The following is a 17,340-nucleotide window of genomic DNA, read 5'->3' as shown; positions in this document are numbered from 1 at the left end:
CCATTCCCTTATTTATTTGATTAATTTGATAACTGATTTTTTTTTTATTATTATTATTTTTACAATTGATAACACCACACCAGAAATCAAACTGCTGAAATTTGCGTAAATGTGGTGACGTATTGACTCTTGAGAGGTTCTTCCGGGGTCGTAAGAGTGCAAAAGATGACCGGTGAATTTGCTGTCATGTTGGCCTACGGTAGCCTACCCCTCGTGCATAGACTAAGTGTAGGTTAGTAGTTTTGGAAAATGGATTTCAGTATTCGACCTCCCAAACCAGAAGACTTAAAAGATGTTTTCCGCATGGTCACGGTTAGCAACTTTTAATATCATTATTGTTATACATTTTTGATGCTGTTACAAAACGTTACTTTGTTTCCACTTCTGTGCAGGAGCTGTCTCTTCTTGGAAAGTCACCTGAGTTGGAGATATCCAGTGAAGGTAAATGTTTCACTGGTTCAGACCGCTGCTGTCAATTTACAGAATGATTTGCTTACTGAAGAGGAATTTTTAATATGCTAAACATATTTCAGAAAACTACCTTGATTTTTGTTTGCCTTCATTTTAGAGTTGGGGAAGGACTTATTCTGTGAAAACCCTTTCCTTCAGTGCCTCATTGTAGAGGTACCAGAACATTGTAAGACTCACAAAGGTAAATCTGACAGCACTCGCTTCTCTCAGAAACACTGGAGCCCCAAATCACACTGACTGCCAGTCTGTGGTTTTACACTGAATGATGGACCACACCACTAATGCAATCGGTGCATGCAATCATGGGAATTGGGTTGGGTTCATATTTTCAGGTGAGGGTATTTAAAGAACGATCTGGAACATGTAGCGCATTCCGTGCTCAATTTGACTTTTCCCATCCTGATGTCATGTAAAAGAAACGCAGGTGACTCAGTTGTTCTTAGCATCTTCAGTTAGAATGAGAGGATTAAACAACTGTGTCAACTTGAGTATGTCTTCAGTGTGTTATGTCTGCACATTATGTTCCTTGTGCTATGTGCTTATCACGCGTGAAAGGCCTTATCATTGACAACTCTACACACTGCCCATTTTATTATCACTTGGTGTTTATTACATACCAGCTATGCAAACATCTGACTCAGTTAATTAAAAAATTAAAAATTAAAAATGCAAAAGTAGTGACTTGATGGCCTACATAGAATTGACCAGGAGTCAGTTTACCAGAAGGTATGTGTTGTTAGAACATCCTGATTTGAGAGCACATTTATGGTACTCTATATATTATGATAATGTCATTGTGTTTTCCGAAACTGTTGGCAACATTGATTTTTAAGGTCTTCTTTGAAAGGCTGCTAAAGTAACACTATGCAACAATTTGACTTTTTGAGTTACGGTTTTATAGGCAACTAGTTTTGGTACCATCCTCAGATTCATTTTGATAGCATAAGGTCATGTGAAGGACAGAAAAACACCTGTGTCTTCCCCACTAGCCATCCAGGAAATGCCCTATGAGGGTTTTGTGTCCCGGCTGAAAAAACCTGCAAGAATGGAAGAAAAGCTTTCACACGCATTTTGTGTGTTGGCAAGCTTCTATCAGTGTCAGCTGGGATGTTGGTGGCGTTTTCAAGGTTTTTGCATGCCTTTTAGGTAGTAAGCCTACTAGTTTTGGAACAGAACTCCATATTGCTGCTTTAACTACAGATGAAGTGATCTGCAAAGGGAAACTCTTACTATCTCAGCTTGATGCAAAATCATTGAACATCTTAAATACATGTTTCCAGATGCTTTGGCACAACCTTATAATTTTAATGTCTAAAATTGTACATGGAAAGCTTTGAGCATCAGAGCAATCAGTCATCCCTGTAATAACTAATTCTGCCTAGTCATGAGGCCCTCTCTATCCAGAAGGTCATTGCATTGTTTATGACATGGCAGTAAATCAGATGAAGCACAACTTCTTCATTTTTCTCAGGCCTGTTTATTCAGTGTAATGATTATGAAGTAACATTACAAGAGCCATTTTGGGAAACCACATTTATTTTATAAATTATGAAGGCAAAAACAATGCCAAATATCCATGTGTCTTTTATAAACATATTTGTTTGGCAGTATAAATGTAGTCAGGCTCATTCTGTTAGCATTAAGTTACTCACAAATTACATTGAAGCCAAACTGGACCCTGAGGCCTATATATTTGCATGCATAACCACCAGGACAGTTGTGAATGGAAATAATATAGTATGGTGCCTCATTCCTCAGGTTGGACCTTCCTATACAAAATGCCGAGGTAGACTAGTAGCACTGAGATGATTATACATCAATGGACTATACACAGATACACAGACACAGACACAGACATATACTAATACTGTTTAGATAACGTTTTATTTTTGCATATTGTAATGTTATTCTATATTATGAGTACGAGATGTGGCTATTAAATCATGACACTATTGCTGTAATTTAATTGTAATGGAGAAAAGTCATTATACTTCTACTTGTTGTATCTGTCTCATTATTTAATAGCGACACCTTGTATGTTAATGATGTTTGTAACTTTGTGTGCCTCTCTGTCTCACTTTAGGCCAGACTACAGTTGCATACACTCTCTTCACAAATGCCTATTGCACTTGGAATGGGAGGGTGGTGCATTTGGGTGATTTCTATGTCATGCCTGAATGCAGAGGTAAAGCCTCCAATTATATGAATTTGTAAATTGTAAGTGTATGAGGTGTGGCTATGACTATTATTACAAGTATATATGAGTTATATGGGTAACAAGTGTTCTTCATTTTAACTGAACAGTATATTTGTTGTTTTATTTAACAGCCTGTATGCACTGATGTAGGTATGATATACATTCCAAGTCTGTAGCCTACTTTCTTAAGTTAACTGACAATCTTTTAATTTTTTTACCTCACAGGAAAAGGAGTTGGGAAAGCACTATTAAGTACGGTGGCAAAGGTGAGGCAGATTGTAATATATTATTCCTCTAGAAACTAATCCATTCCATTATTCTAGTATTCCATTTATGCCCTAGAGGTCAGGTGAAGAGTTGCCGTCATACACTTTTCATAAAGCACGCAAGGAAATACAGGCTGTTCTAAATACCTGAAAGGTAATTTATTGAGCTATAAACTCAACAAGGAAGTAAAACAAAATCAAACTAAATCTCACCCACAAAATTTCAATTACCTAATTAAAGGCTACCTAAGTCTTGTGTTATTGGCGCCCTAGTGTGGTAGAATCCAGGAGGAGCATCATATACATCACACACGGTCACCAGGTGAGTAATAGGTCAGTGAGGAATCGCAGTCTCTCAAAGATAAGTCCACCATTTAATTCCATAAGTCAAAATATCATAATCTAACTAAAAAAAAACACCTCAATATGGCCCCAACATACACGGCCATATGTGGACAAATTGGTCAGGGGCTTGGTAGTCAGACATCTTTAAGCTCAATTTTCAGCTTCCAAGAGTAAACAGATCAGTGGGCCTTTGAATAATATTAGGTTTAGCTAAAACATTCCGAACTTTGGGCACCAGAAAGGTCTTTACCACACGGCCTAGGGGCCATGAGTTCCTTGGTGCAGTCGCATATGCCACAGCTACTGTATCATTAATGTTTCAACTTCTTCTAGTATTGACCCAAGTTTGCCTTTGTTGCATGAGGGATAGATATTCTTTAGTCCATCTTTGCCAGAACATCTCTTTAATTTGTGTCATCCTCAAGTCCATCCATCCGATGGAATTTCAGAACTGTTCTCTATGCAACCCACACGAGGCATCGTCGGCAGGATAGACCCTGGAACTTACATGACTCCATTGATCTTATTGAGACAGGTTATAGATCACTTTCATTTGTAACATTCCTTATCGGCCCCTGTGTGTTTATGTGTTGATACTGATGCACTGTTGGTGGATGTTTCCTTTGGTTTTGTGAGAATTGGGTTTTGAAGAGTTTCCTGCTTTGAGTTCCTACTATCAATATGTAGTAGTGTTGGGTGTTGACATTGACATCTTTGGCAGTTCATGGGCCGATACAACAAAGCAAGTTCCAACATACCCAGGGTCCGTTCATTAGCTGGCTTGACAACTGCAGTCACGCTTAAGCAATGTCAGAACGGTAGTTATCAATTTATTAAATCAACCCAGGCTTTCCCAATCTAGCTATGAGCATGATCACGTTAAAGTGGCGGTGTTGGCAGCAGATGACCAATCGTAAACATGAAAAGGTCTAGAGCCACATATTTCAAACTAGTCTAATCATTTGCACCTGAGCTTGCAATCAGTGGATGCCCGACCTCACTAGTCCCCAGAGCACCTCCCCAGGGTCCTAGAGCCTGCCCTGTATAGTCCTGGTTACCCATATTAACCTTAAGGCTGATTTTTGCTCGATTACGTAAGCGTAAGCGCAAGAGGCCGTGCAAGCCCCTTGCGCGACTTTTCACGTCTTGCGTGCGTCGGCCCCTTTTTCTAGACTTGCGCCATTTTACACAAGCCTATTGTTCTGGGTGTGAATTGCTTGGCAACACCTCCAACGCAACGCGTAAGCACCTAGCAATTCATGCTCCCTTTAGAAGCATGCAAGGGCCTTTAGTGGGAGCCTAACGCCAGACTCACATTATTGCATTGGAATGCGTTGATGCGTCAGGGTTAACGCATCCCCATTCACTTTGCATGGGGTGACGTCATCCTTTGCCAAACTGAATTGTGGCTCCGTTTGGTTCGCGTGCGTTGCGTTTCATGCTTTGCTTGCGGCAAGCGTTGAAGAATGTTCAACTTTTCGGGAGGCAATGCATGCGTCAGCCAATCATGCATAACTGACAGCACAGGGGCTAGCCAATCATATCCTGTATATGCTCACGTCTACAGAGTGGCATGCTCAAAAAAAAAAGATGGCTGACCGAACTCCGTAGATGGTCGTATTTGTACCTACAACTTGGTTGTTTGACTTTTTTTTGGTTGGATTTTTTAAAAGTTAGCAAGAAATAGACACTGTACAATGTAAAAACCCGTTTATTGTAACTGAAAAATACCTCTCATAGGATGCGAGGTGTCTGAGCACCCTCTCTAATGATAGCATGCTACTACTCACAAGGTAAAAGCTTACTAGTGACGTGGTTGGTTTGTTGACCTGTCAATCTCACTATAACGTCTCCGGTAGCAACAGAACCCCACGCGCCAGACTCCTCCTCCGCCATCCGTTGGATCAACGCATTCCAACGCAACAATGTGAGCGAGGCGTAACGGGTCGGTCACACCTATGCGTTGGAATGCGTTGATGCGTCAGGGTTAACGCATCCCCATTCACTTTGAATGGGGTGACGTCATCCTTTGCCGAACTGAATTGTGGCTCCTTTTGGTTCGCGTGCGTTGCGTTTCATGCTTTGCTTGCGGCAAGAGTTGAAGAATGTTCAACTTTTCGAGAGGCAATGCATGCATCAGCCAGTCAAATTGCCTTTCATGCATAACTGAAAACACAGGCGCTAGCCAATCATATCCCGTATACACGTCTACAGAGCGGCAAGCTAAAAAAAAAAAGATGGCTGACCAAACTCCGTAAATGGTCGTATTTGTACCTACAAGTTGGTTGTTTGACTTTTTTTTTGGTTAGATTTTTAAAAAGTTACCGAGAAATAGACACTGTACAATGTAAAACCCCCTTTATTGTAACTGAAAAATACGTCTCATAGGATTTGCGATGTGTCTGTCAAACACCAGTACTTCTGTTTTTGGTAATGATAGATTTTGCTGCCTGATCATGAGATCAGCAATTTTGTTAGATCAGATCCACTTACGGCCTCCTGAGAGCTGTCACAGATGTGCCCAACGTCCTCTCTAAAGTGGAGTCTAAGGTACAGCAACTACTTCAACAAATTCTAAAGTAGTGGTGCCGCATTTTCTGGCTTGCTTGCTCCCTTGGAAAAGGCATTCATAGTATCATGGCTTAAGAGTACTTTCATTTTGACATTTGCTGGCACTATTTGTGCTTCTAGTGCCATTTTTCCATCTTTGATTTAATAATGGTTTCCTCCATCATATGGCATGTATGTCCTTTACAGTAATGCAGCAGATCAAGCTTAGATCTAGACCTGACATCTTTTCGAAGGATGCCCTCTTAGCAGCAGAAGAGGCCTTAGATGATGTTGACCTTTTTGACACATCCTATCAAGTGGTTTAACTCTTAATTGTGTACTTCGTTCTTTTTTCCCATGTTTCAATCTCTTTAACGAAGTAATTGAAATTAATCATCCTGGGCTCATTCCAACCTACATGGCCATTTTCTCAAATTTAAGAACAGATTTATCACATTTCACATTAATATTAAATAAGTAAAAATATCATAATCTAACTCAACATATCTCTTATACGGTTTCTTCAAAAGGTCTCAATTTGGCTCCAACACCCTCTCTCACACATCTCATCTTCACAGTGCACACTAAATATGGGATGAATTATGTTTTTTAGCTTTTCTGTTGTAATCACAAGTATGCTGTAAAAGTGAAACTGAATTTAATTGGTTTGACGTGTGTAGAATGTGTTTGCTGTAGGATAGTAATGTTTAAATGATGGTTTGGAAATGCTGTTGGACACGTGACCAATGGTGTTTGGAAGTAATAAACTCGTATCTCTGTGTTTAGGTGGGAAAGGACCAGCACTGTGCAATTATGCTGACCGAGATGAGAGAGAACACACCACTTATAGACTTTTATATTGCTAAAGGTGCGGAGGACCTCAAAGTTACAGAAAGACGTCACTTTCTGTGCTTTGATGGAGATGCCATGGACAAACTTGCACAGGAACTACCCTAATGCACTTGAAAACCTAAAGCTACTGTACAAAGCTTTTTTATATGAAAGGAAAGAACCTTCTGTATCTTTGTTGATACTTCCTTGTCTTGTTTTAATAATAATTTACTATTACATTTTGTGTTTTCTGATATCTTATGTCATTCGTGTGTCACTAGTGTGCTGATTAAACATCTTTCGATATTCAGGTTCCATAATAAACCCGACGCTTACAAATGTGAAGGATAATCTTATTTTCTAGACACCAAAATGTTGTGGTTAAAAATGGGTGCTCTTACAACCATCTTATGTTTAGGAGCATTTCTGCTTAGCAAATATGTTGTCGATAAACAAATATGTGAGTTGATGGGGATCTAGCTTTGACGTCCAGATGAGCAGCTGCTTTGCATTTACACACGCTGGTATTAGAGTAAGGCCAGACTAAGCCGATTTTCATACTTTCCGGAACGTATTCGGGTTTAGTCAATCGCTGCCAGACAAAGCTGTGCTGCGCTGTTCTACGGCCACACACACCCATTGAAACTGGTGAATATGCTGTAGTACATATGCAAGGCCTGTTGGTGGCGCTGTGAAGGGTGCTACCGGAAATGGAGAAGGAGACTCGTAGAAGAAGACGACAAGTTACAACTAGTTAAGTTGGTGCAGACAGTTCAGTTTGTCGCCAAGTAGTTGACCATACTGTGCCTTATACATTTCCTATGCTTAAATCATCATTGTTCGACCTGTATGTGATGCATTATGTGCATACCTAATGAAAGTAAGGGTTTTCATGAAGTTGCTACTGTGATAGATCGTGTGTATTAAATACCACATTTTGGGCTACCTTCTAGTGCTATTAGTAGTGATTAGCACGCTAAGCGGAGATTTAGCTATGTTCTGTTCTTATGTTGATACGCTGTAATAAAGATGTGTTCAATCCTGCTAAGATTTCGACTGGATGAGATATGAATGAGATCCATGTTGCCTAGTGTAATGTCCACTATTATATGTATCTGGCAATATTAGTTGTGTAATTCAGTGCAGTGTAAATTAGTCCCCATAAAGAAGACTGCTTTGGTAACTCAGTGAATAAAACGTGCCCTTCTTAGATCGTTGTTTGCCAGCCATAAACAGAACAGAAGACTTACATTTTTTTGTTTTTATTGTGATTGGGAAGATGTACGTGACTACTTGACAGCTTCCAGCGTTCACGTGGGATAATTACGTCATCAGATTCGCGGATTCAAACCCGATTTGCGGCCAGACAGGCCCTGATAGCAGGGTAGATTGCAACCTTCCCACTCTGGAGAGGGGATTCTAACCTTGACGGAAAGTAACGCTCCAAATGGCAGATTTATCTGGCCGGGAGGCCAGTTTGTCAAGTTATTTTCCGCAAAAGTATGAAAATCCGCTTAGTGTGGCCTGCCCTTTAGTCTTCCTCAGGTAGCTTAATCAGTCATCCATCTATGACTTTCTCTCATCATCATCCTTTAAGCCTATGTGGCGTGTAGGGCCAACACTGTGAAAGTTGCATTGTCTTTGCTTTATAATTCCAACTAGTGGTCAAACCCACTTTGTTGGCAATAAAGGGAGATCATCCTTTTGCTCTGTAGATGCTTACTTGAGCTAGCTAGTAATGCAAAGTCATCTGCAAACTCAAGATCTTCCAGGGTTGAGTAGTGGGTCCACCTTATGCCTCTCTTCTGATTACCAATAGTTGTGTGCATTACCCAGTCAATTGCCACAAGAAAAAGAATAGGTGACATGCAGCCTTGTCGGACACCACTGGTGATGTTAAACCAGTCAGTGAACTTGTTTTTGTGCAAAACGCTGCAACAGAAATTGTAAAAGAAAAGTTTGAAGATTGAAGCAAACTTGTGAGGGCAACCCTAGGATAGTAGGGTCTTCCATGAACTATTATGATTATGAAGGTGTCAAACACCTTTTCAAAACCGATGAAGTTAATGTGTATATTCCATTCCATTATTTGCTCCAGAATATTCCTCAGGGTGAAGATATGGTCTATACATCCCACTCCTACTAAAACCTGCTTGAGTTAGTGCCATCACTCATTCTCATGAGTAAGATTTTACAAAACAATTTACTTGGCACTGAGAGCACTGTAATCCCCCTGCAATTGTGACACTCAGTCTTGTCACCTTTCTTTGGTAGTTTAACAATAAATCCTTTACTTCCAGTCCCCATATCCAAATTCCAGATCTTTTGAAAGAGTTGGTGTTGGTGGACTTTTTCACTCTCTGCATATTTCTGTCAGGCGGTCAATCCAAGTGATGACGCCATCACAAGACAAGAATACATTTTGAGTAGTTCATCAACTTCTGTCTCATTCTGCCAATGTTTATCCAGCAACGGTCTGGCCATATTTGGGGCCCTGCACTCCTGGGTTGCTGTATCATGTGAGAATGACATAATGTCCTTGAGGACAGACTGCTGTAAATACCCATGACTGGGCCTAAAGGTCACAAACCTTATGAAATGCAGCATAAAATCAGGGAAAAGCCAAAGTCACATGACATTTTATGTCAAAACACCAATATGTCAAGAACAGTGACAAAGCTGGTGTGTCTGTTGTGACTTAGTATATTGAAGTTAAGCGGCAGTCTTGATTTCTTTTTTTAAAGCAGGGTTCCTTCAAGTCGCAAAACATTAAAAATCTCAAATTTCCTTCGGGATTAAAAGTATCCATCTATCTATCTATCCATCTATCATACAGTCTTACCCTTCACAAAGTTTATTGGTGGGGGAAAAAGACACAAAACATAACCCATTCAGCCATCTCCCATGTCGAACCACTTGTGGACCCATCTCATTTAAACAATATCATTTTAACAATTAGCCTGTGTTGTTATATAATAATGGCATTTTTTTGTCATTAGCCTACATTAATGTGAGTGTGCTTAACAGGTACATTTATGGTGTCATTGTATTGTCTCGCTACCTGACAAGGACAAGGAAGCGTACTTATATAACAGAAGAAATTAGAGAAATAAGTCTTTAAAATTGATAATTATTTTATTTTTCTCGGCAGGATAAACAGGACATGGAAAATGTGTCTACCCCTTTTGAGTAAACAGTGCAAGAAAGTAAACGGTCTCCGTAAACTGAGCATGTGCAACATTTTCTCGCTGTAGCACATGGTCTTACTATTGTGGTACACCGTCTTGCGCTTCTTGATAATGTAATTTTCACAGCAGGTTATTTTCCAGACATCCTCATTGAGATGACTGCTTGCTGTAAACTGTTATGCACCCACCTCAATGACAGTAATGTCCCACCTCCGCTATCCAGACGAACTTCCCACTTCGATCAGAACGTCACGACACCATACTAGTTTTCAGGGAGTAACCTGTCTTCCCGATAAGCCATGCAAAGTAGGCTAGGTCAAGTCAGACTACGCGAGCACACTTAACACATAAACGAACTGATCCGAGGTGGCCCATGTCGTTTGGAAATACATGAAATACACTGCATTTCCGTATTGTATTCCAGCTGCATTTAACTGGATTTCAGGAGAACGGAATCGTGGCTCAGGAGCTGATTTCCATATCATCTGTCTGGTAAAATGCGATTAAAAGTTGGGAAAAGCAGCCAATGTAGGCTAATAGTTTGTCTATGAAAATGTCGTTATTAACACTTGTATGAGTGTTTAAACTGAGTTTATGTTAACACTTTACATAGTCACATTTTGTTTTCCTTTTTGAGTCAAATCTTTGAATCATTTGTCTGGAATTTTAGGCTATGTCACCAGAAATGTTTTAGAAACGACTACATTGGCCATATCCTTTCTTATCACGCCGTATTTAACTGTCTATTGCTTAACCCTTACGAGTGTCGACCGCTGATAAGTGAGGGTGGGCATGGGTGCATTTTTCAAACTTTGGGGGAACCATATTGAGCGCATGATCTTCTCATAAGAAATAATAGGGAGAAGAACGAGAATATTGTAGCAAGACAATGGATATCCCATTTATTTAAGGTTTCACCCATTATTTTTTAAATTGATCACCCATCTAATTAATATCGGGTTGGGCACTTGTAAGATCTAAATAGGTGTAAAGTCGCACGTAATAGGCCTATATAGACTGCCTACCTAAGGAATAGTTTGTGTTAATAAGGAAACGGCACATTTTCGCTCCGTAGCCTCCTACCTTAAAGGTTCCTTTTTCAACTTCCCTTTCACATGTCGAAGCTCTAAACGTTAATTTGAGTGTATTCTCTCTTTGAAAAAAAAGCAATCTCACTGGATAAGTCAATCTTGATGTAGCCTAGCTCGCTGCCTTTTCATTTTAAGACACCGTCAGTGTTTATAATTAGTTAGAAATTAGAATGGAGATGGTTTAGAATATGTGTAGGCTATAACTATCTGACAAATGAATGTGCATTTTATACTCTCCCATTATGATTGTTTTTTGTTGTTGTATGCATGTATAGCCTATGCCTATGATTGCAAGCAGTAAAATGCATGGTCTTTTACGGTTGTGTTATTGTGAGGCAGCGCAAGCAAGTAGTATGCTCTAATCCACACCTCACATGTGTGTTTGTGTGTCAGTGAGAGGCAGACAGAGAGAGTGAGAGAGTTTGTGTGTGTGTGTGTGTGTGTGTGTGTGGCTATTGTGTGGCGAAACAGAAATATTTGGGGTGGAACGGCATGGTGGCTTCCTGAGATTGAAAAGACAGTGGGCCGTTAGTCAAAGCAATATCTGAAGGATGATGAAAGAATGGGCTAAGAAAAGAGAAAGGATGGAAAAAAGTACAGCTTGTTCGTGTTACTTTTATTTATAGACTTATAGTCACGTTGAGCCATAGCCTTACAAACATTGAGTAACAAACTCCTCAGTAGTTCACAATGTTTAGGCAAAAAGTAAGGCTATAGGAGTTGGAATTTTAGGAGTATTTGGTAACCCGTAAATAATGTTGTAATTGATTCCTGTATTCTTGTAATGACTACAGGCATCCTGTGGGCTCAGTCAATCAGCAGCCATGTCCCTGGGACGACCATTGCAACTCATGCGTTCGCTGAGGAAATCGCCCGCCCTTTTCCATCGCCGCTTTCGCCATGATCGCGCCCAGTTGCTGTCTCATGGCGACCCACTCTTCAAGGTGCACTATCTGGGCACAGAGAAAATCTACTCCCTGGACATGGAGCAGGCCGAGGTTGCCATCTCCCATTTGTTGGAGCGATCTCCAGCTCCGGAGAAGCTGGGCAAGGAGCACGCCTTGGTCGTGCGGCCACGTTACATAGAGGTGAAAGAGATCAGCAGCGGACGACAGCTCACCAAGACCTACCTCCGGGACATTGCTTACTGTGCGGCGGATGCGGAGCGGCCAAATGTGTTCCTCTACATATGCAAACAGCAGGGTCAGCAACTCCAGTGCCGAGTGTTTTGGTGCAGCCGGCCAGAGAAGGTCAAGGACATGACAAATTGTCTGGCTCGATCCTTTCAGAGAGCACTGAGTGACTTACAGGAGAGTGGCAATAATCGTACACAAGGAGAAGACTTGATGAAAGAGGGGAGACCTCTCTTGACTAATGGCAAGGCCAAAAGCTGCACAATGCCACGAGACCTGAGGAAAGGTGAGGAAGCCAGATAAATGCTTTGTGCTTGAAGCTGATTTGACATGAGAGAAATGTGGTAAAGGTTCAGCCAATCTAAAGATTAAAATGGCTACTTTTGTAGATGCTTGTGAAGACAAAAGTAGAGGTTATATTCCATTAATAATCTTGACAAGGGGAAGCAAAAATGTAAAGCTTTGTTTTGGGCCATTAAACTTTCTAGTCACAACAATCATATATAATTCACTGTCCTGCAATGTTTACCAATTGAAGCATAAATCAATACTGACTTCTACCTCATGTCACTGCAGGTCGCGCCACAAGGACTTTGAACTCTCGCAGTCCGCTGAGAGAGATGATGAGGAGGACAAGTATCAGTGACTGAGGGCCTCCAACAGCAAAACCAAACCGGGGAACCACTTATTACCGCCAAGACTTTCTGCTCCCTGTTTGTTGTCTGTATCTAGCACTCCCTGTTCTAAACATGAGGAGACATCACACAAAGGGTTGGTCCAGGCTAACGCTGTGCTTCTCCTACACACTGACTGAAGAGATTGGGTTATTCTCTGACCAAAGCACAAAGAGTTTGTGCAGTTGACCTTTTCAGTGCAGCCACTGAATTCAGATGTGGATCAAACTTCTCTTAACCCCTTTCAGGTGGAGCGTGTTCCTGTCTGACTTACAATCAGAACTAGATTTGAACGTATTCTGATTGGAAATGTGTTCACTCTATTCCATAATTATAAATGTAAACTTAAAAAAAAAAAAAAAAAAACATGCTCTGAAACTTTATAAAAATCCAGTTACATGTATAACACCACTCGTTTGTGAGGTTGGCTCTCAACAGGTTGGAACAGCACTAGTTTTGATGCAACATCAAAAATATTTCTATGAGCCTCACTACATGCCCTTTACCTCAAAGGGGGAATGGAAAGAAAATGGTGAAATGTTGACTACAGAAACATGGTGTTACATTTTTTCTTTTCATTGCCATGTTGCAAAATGCATGGTCAGAATGTTCTTTCCAAGAAACTTCACAACTTCCCTCAAGAATTCTCAGTTATTGTTAACAGAGTTCTTTTCAGAACGTTTTTACATAGCTTTGTTTTATGCAATTCTTACAATTCTGTGTGACATTTGTATGTTGCCCTGAATACATTTAAAACCAAGGCATAGTGAATCATTTATTTTAGAAGCTTTCTTTATTACATTTTAGGACGACAAGCCAAAGACAAGGGTTCATATTTACAGGTTTATATTTTAACAAATTACAAATGTATAAAGTTGTTAGAAAATGTATTTGTGCACTTACTGACAACATTATTTTACCTGAAACACCGAAAGGAGCACTTTGGCACTTTTATCTTGGTTGAGAAAAGCTACTCTCCACCACCAAACACCTATGTGTCTTATTCATCAGCTGTAAACATATTAAAACACATGAGCCCAAAGTCCACAAAAGACAGATTGAACTCTGAAGTGTAGAATTGGCAAAAGCTTGCATTTGATTTCTAGTGCATTAAGCGTACTGGTCCTTTCAAGTAATCTACACAAAACATAAAACCAAATGAATTATCCTTTTTTTTGACAAAATACAACATACAATTAAATGTGTACAAAATGATTGAAAATTCAAGTGCAAAACCAGTATAAATTGGATGCAGACTCTAAATACTTGGTGGCTCTCAAAACTGGGACCCTCATCAAACATTAAAACAGATTTAGACTAATGCATCACTTGCTCATATCCTGTGACCATCAGCAGTACCATTCACAGTAAAATGGAGGAGAAAGCGCCATATGAAATCAGATATGTGCATTGAAGGCCAAGACTGAACTATGACCTTGTTCATCAGATATCCTCATGTTGTCCATAGCCAAAGCCGGCCCTCCCACACATGGACATGAAGATCAGTGCACAACAACCCACAACAAAGAATCCGCCTATCAATATATAAACCAAAGAGGTTATCCAGAATGCAAACAGGTAGAGAGTCTTATCACAGTGGGGCCCAGCAGATGGATTGTAGTTGGGCTGGTATATTGAATAGATCCACACATTACCTGCAGACATACAGACATGCCATCATAAACATCAATCCATATATGTAACAACAGAAACAATGATCAAGACCAATGCCACCATTTCGTCTCTGCAGAATATCTTCAGTTACTATATTAAGTATCTGTCATTATTATTCCTACTTCTGTTCTTACATTTAATTTATAATATGATAAAGTGTTTTCATGCTGAAGAGTTGACTTGGTTTTTCTTACCAGCAATAAACCAGCAGAAAAGGAAGAGGGAGACAAGGGAGTTCCAGGCGGTGCAGACGCTACTGATGGCAGATTGGCTCCCGTCCTCGGGCTCTTGTGTGCAGGGCAGGCAGGACAGTAGAGTCAGGGACAGAGTGAAGGCCCCCATTGCCACTAGGTAGATGGGTATGTACCTCTGCAGCGGGCAGTCTTGCAGGTACATTGAACCTTAGCACAGGAGCAGAGAGTAATGTAATGTGAGCATTATACAAGTTAACATATTCAAATATTGCATAGCAGCAATTGCAGTATATGAACTGCACATTTAACTGCACTTACCAATTACAATCTCCGCGACGGGTATGGCCATCACAATTAGCTTGGAAATTACTGTTGGGGGAAAATTGCTTTTAATGGCTTCCATTTGTCTTTGCATGACCCATCAAGGGAAACATCCAGTTGACCAATAGTTCAGTCTGGTCAAAATTAAATTAAAAAAAGGTCTGAGGCAAATTAAAGAGCAGAATAAAAAATGGTAGCCTACTTAAAACAGGTGTGCTGGGCTTGGGCGTCCGGCGTATGTTCTGCAGTAAAGTCCTGTCCTCCATTGTTGCAGACACTTATGTCGAAAATGCAGAATGGGCAAACAAGGAAGCAGAGAGGAGAGGGCAACTGAACATAAACTTTACAAAAAACTACAACAAACAATAACAACAACAACATAAAAACAGTAATATGTGCACACTTGGTTCATCCATGATCATTTTGACCATAGGCTCACCACATCCACTCAAACCCATCAGGAGCCACGAGCATGCACTCGGCAGGCTCCCTAACAACATTACTGGCTAAATCACTGTGTGAGTCCCTGACCCTTCAGCAAACAAAATAACAGTTAGGATAGGCCTGCCACTCATGGCCCTGAGTAGAACAGCTGAAAGAGAGGTAGTGGGCAGTACAGGCCATTCAGTTGGAGCTGAAGATCCATCTAGTACAGTTTGAGGACAGAAGAAGGGGGGGGGGGGGGGGGAATGTAATCTTTATGTCAACTCATGAAAGGCTAGATTGATGCACCAGGTGGCTAAAAACTAACAGAGCGTTTTCACAAGACCACTGTTACTGTTTGTGATGTCAGCATAATGTGCTCAATGTATTTAAAGTGTATGGGAGTCTGTAAAATTATAATATCAACCACTCGTATTGTTAAGTTGAGTTAATCACAAGTTATAACCTGTAACCAGTAACCACTGGGAAGTAGTTTGTTTTTAAATAATAGACATGACTACGGAATATTCCAAGCGAGGTTTGGTGTAACATCGTGCACTTAATTCTCTTAGTAGGGTTACCTGACTGCAGCAACAAAGTCATAACCCTACAAGTGCATGTAGAATGCGGACCGTGCGCCGAGCACTACACACGCAGGCTTTCATTTGGCAAATGATCACATGATAAGGTCCCGTGTCGGATGTAGTTGTTGCTACATTCAAATTGAAGATTTGGTAGACCTTCTTTGCGTCCTCATGCACATTTCCCCAGACTCCCACAGTAGGTGATCCTAAAGCGTTAGCAGCGTCACGTGATACATATTCCAGGTTTAATATGTCAGCAGATTCTAGAGAATTTCAACTCTGTAAAAATAACATCCAAGTAAGGCAGTGGTAGTGGCCATGTTGCAGAACCTACCAAATTGAACACGTCACTGGTTTAGGTGACACATTCACCATTAACACCTTTTAAAATTGGTCTTGCTAACACTTGGTATTCGCCTGTATAAAAATAAATGAACAGTTAAACACAAGGATGAGAACGTTGCCTAAATGGACGCGTGTTTAGCCTACTGAATATGGTTTCGTTAAACGCAGGTAACCTTAACCTACAAAATAATCACTGATGTTTTCTGAGACCAACTGGGCAATTGAGTACCAAACGTCCGTTCCTCAACACTTACCAGTTACAGGAATTGAAAATATATCCTATGATCGTCCAGTCGTGTTTATTGATCCAAAGTTGGGCTAAAAGCGATGCGAAATAGTGACTGCTGTCGTCGTAGCCTACGTGCTCACCGCCCTCTCTTACTTCCTATAGGGTCAGGAGAATCGAGGGAAGGTCCTTAGTCGTCAGATATCGTCCAACCACTTCACTAAACTCGTGGCGCTTTCATTTAATAAAAAGGTTTAAATTAGTAGCGTTAGTTTTCATGTCTATATATTGATGTTCACTCCCAGTCTTTGACTCGAGTGCTGTGAGGCTTAAGTCTTAAATCATAACTAGACTATCGTCATGAAAAAAACACCCACCTAATTGTAGGCTACATCGGGAGCACAACCCATTAAGTTTAAAAAAAAAAAAAACAACAACTTAAAACCATCGTCCTACCACAGTTTCAAGGTCAGGCTGATAAGAATTTGCACATGTGTACATTTGTATTATTTATCCCTTATCTATAACATTTTCCTTTCATGTATCCGTAATGTTTCTTTAATAGACCTCATGCATTTTGTAGCCTTCATTTCCCACAAACAAACAAGGCTGACTTCAGTCAGTTTTTATTCACACAAATGACACACAGTAACACACACGTGTATATACTTGGCGACACAGGACACACACAAACACACACGCACACGCAGGCCTGAGGTCACAGTGAATGTTATCTCTGCATTTCTCCCATCGTGGACTGTCCTTCCTCCAGGACCCCCAAGGAGCAGTGGGCAGCCTTTAGGCGCCCGGGGACCAAGTCAAGTGAT

At 40.6% G+C, this 17,340-nt stretch overlaps 3 protein-coding genes across 3 annotated transcripts; 2 read left to right on the top strand and 1 right to left on the bottom strand.

Moving 5' to 3' along the window:
• Positions 1 to 249: 249 nt before the first annotated feature.
• LOC308362793 (thialysine N-epsilon-acetyltransferase-like) lies at positions 250 to 6,865 on the top strand (the record flags this gene model as incomplete). The annotated part of the gene is made up of 6 exons (XM_080835518.1): positions 250 to 312; positions 393 to 441; positions 569 to 652; positions 2,555 to 2,656; positions 2,894 to 2,934; positions 6,616 to 6,865. 6 exons carry the CDS (start codon positions 250 to 252, stop codon positions 6,784 to 6,786), a joined length of 510 nt encoding a protein of 169 aa, XP_080691644.1. The 3' UTR covers positions 6,787 to 6,865.
• Positions 6,866 to 10,228: 3,363 nt separating this feature from the next.
• Positions 10,229 to 12,780, top strand: LOC308362867 (low density lipoprotein receptor adapter protein 1-like). The gene is made up of 3 exons (XM_080835595.1): positions 10,229 to 10,340; positions 11,734 to 12,358; positions 12,649 to 12,780. The coding sequence occupies exons 1-3, from the start codon at positions 10,239 to 10,241 to the stop codon at positions 12,720 to 12,722; spliced, it is 801 nt and encodes a 266-aa protein (XP_080691721.1). The 5' UTR covers positions 10,229 to 10,238; the 3' UTR covers positions 12,723 to 12,780.
• An 810-nt stretch (positions 12,781 to 13,590) lies between these two features.
• On the bottom strand, positions 13,591 to 16,665 carry LOC308382873 (transmembrane protein 272-like). The gene is made up of 5 exons (XM_080860394.1): positions 16,542 to 16,665; positions 15,138 to 15,212; positions 14,933 to 14,983; positions 14,615 to 14,821; positions 13,591 to 14,401 (listed from the first exon to the last, which is right to left on the bottom strand). Exons 2-5 carry the CDS (start codon positions 15,199 to 15,201, stop codon positions 14,190 to 14,192), a joined length of 534 nt encoding a protein of 177 aa, XP_080716520.1. The 5' UTR covers positions 15,202 to 15,212; positions 16,542 to 16,665; the 3' UTR covers positions 13,591 to 14,189.
• Between the last annotated feature and the right edge of the window lie 675 nt (positions 16,666 to 17,340).

The sequence above is a fragment of the Sprattus sprattus genome (genome assembly GCF_963457725.1).
Source record: "Sprattus sprattus genome assembly, chromosome: 1".
NCBI lineage: Eukaryota > Metazoa > Chordata > Actinopteri > Clupeiformes > Clupeidae > Sprattus > Sprattus sprattus.
This window is presented reverse-complemented; position numbering and strand designations above follow the sequence as displayed.

What these genes read in the sequence shown, in the direction of transcription:
- LOC308362867 (XM_080835595.1), top strand. Translation starts at nt 10,239, where the DNA reads ATGAAATACACTGCATTTCCGTATTGTATTCCAGCTGCATTTAACTGG. An exon ending in ATTTCCATATCATCTGTCTG is followed by an intron (nt 10,341 to 11,733) that starts GTAAAATGCGAT and finishes TAATGACTACAG; the next exon opens with GCATCCTGTGGGCTCAGTCA. An exon ending in GCCACGAGACCTGAGGAAAG is followed by an intron (nt 12,359 to 12,648) that starts GTGAGGAAGCCA and finishes ATGTCACTGCAG; the next exon opens with GTCGCGCCACAAGGACTTTG.
- LOC308382873 (XM_080860394.1), bottom strand. Translation starts at nt 15,201, where the DNA reads ATGGAGGACAGGACTTTACTGCAGAACATACGCCGGACGCCCAAGCCC. An exon ending in CGTCGCGGAGATTGTAATTG is followed by an intron (nt 14,822 to 14,932) that starts GTAAGTGCAGTT and finishes TCCTGTGCTAAG; the next exon opens with GTTCAATGTACCTGCAAGAC. An exon ending in TTTCTGCTGGTTTATTGCTG is followed by an intron (nt 14,402 to 14,614) that starts GTAAGAAAAACC and finishes GTATGTCTGCAG; the next exon opens with GTAATGTGTGGATCTATTCA.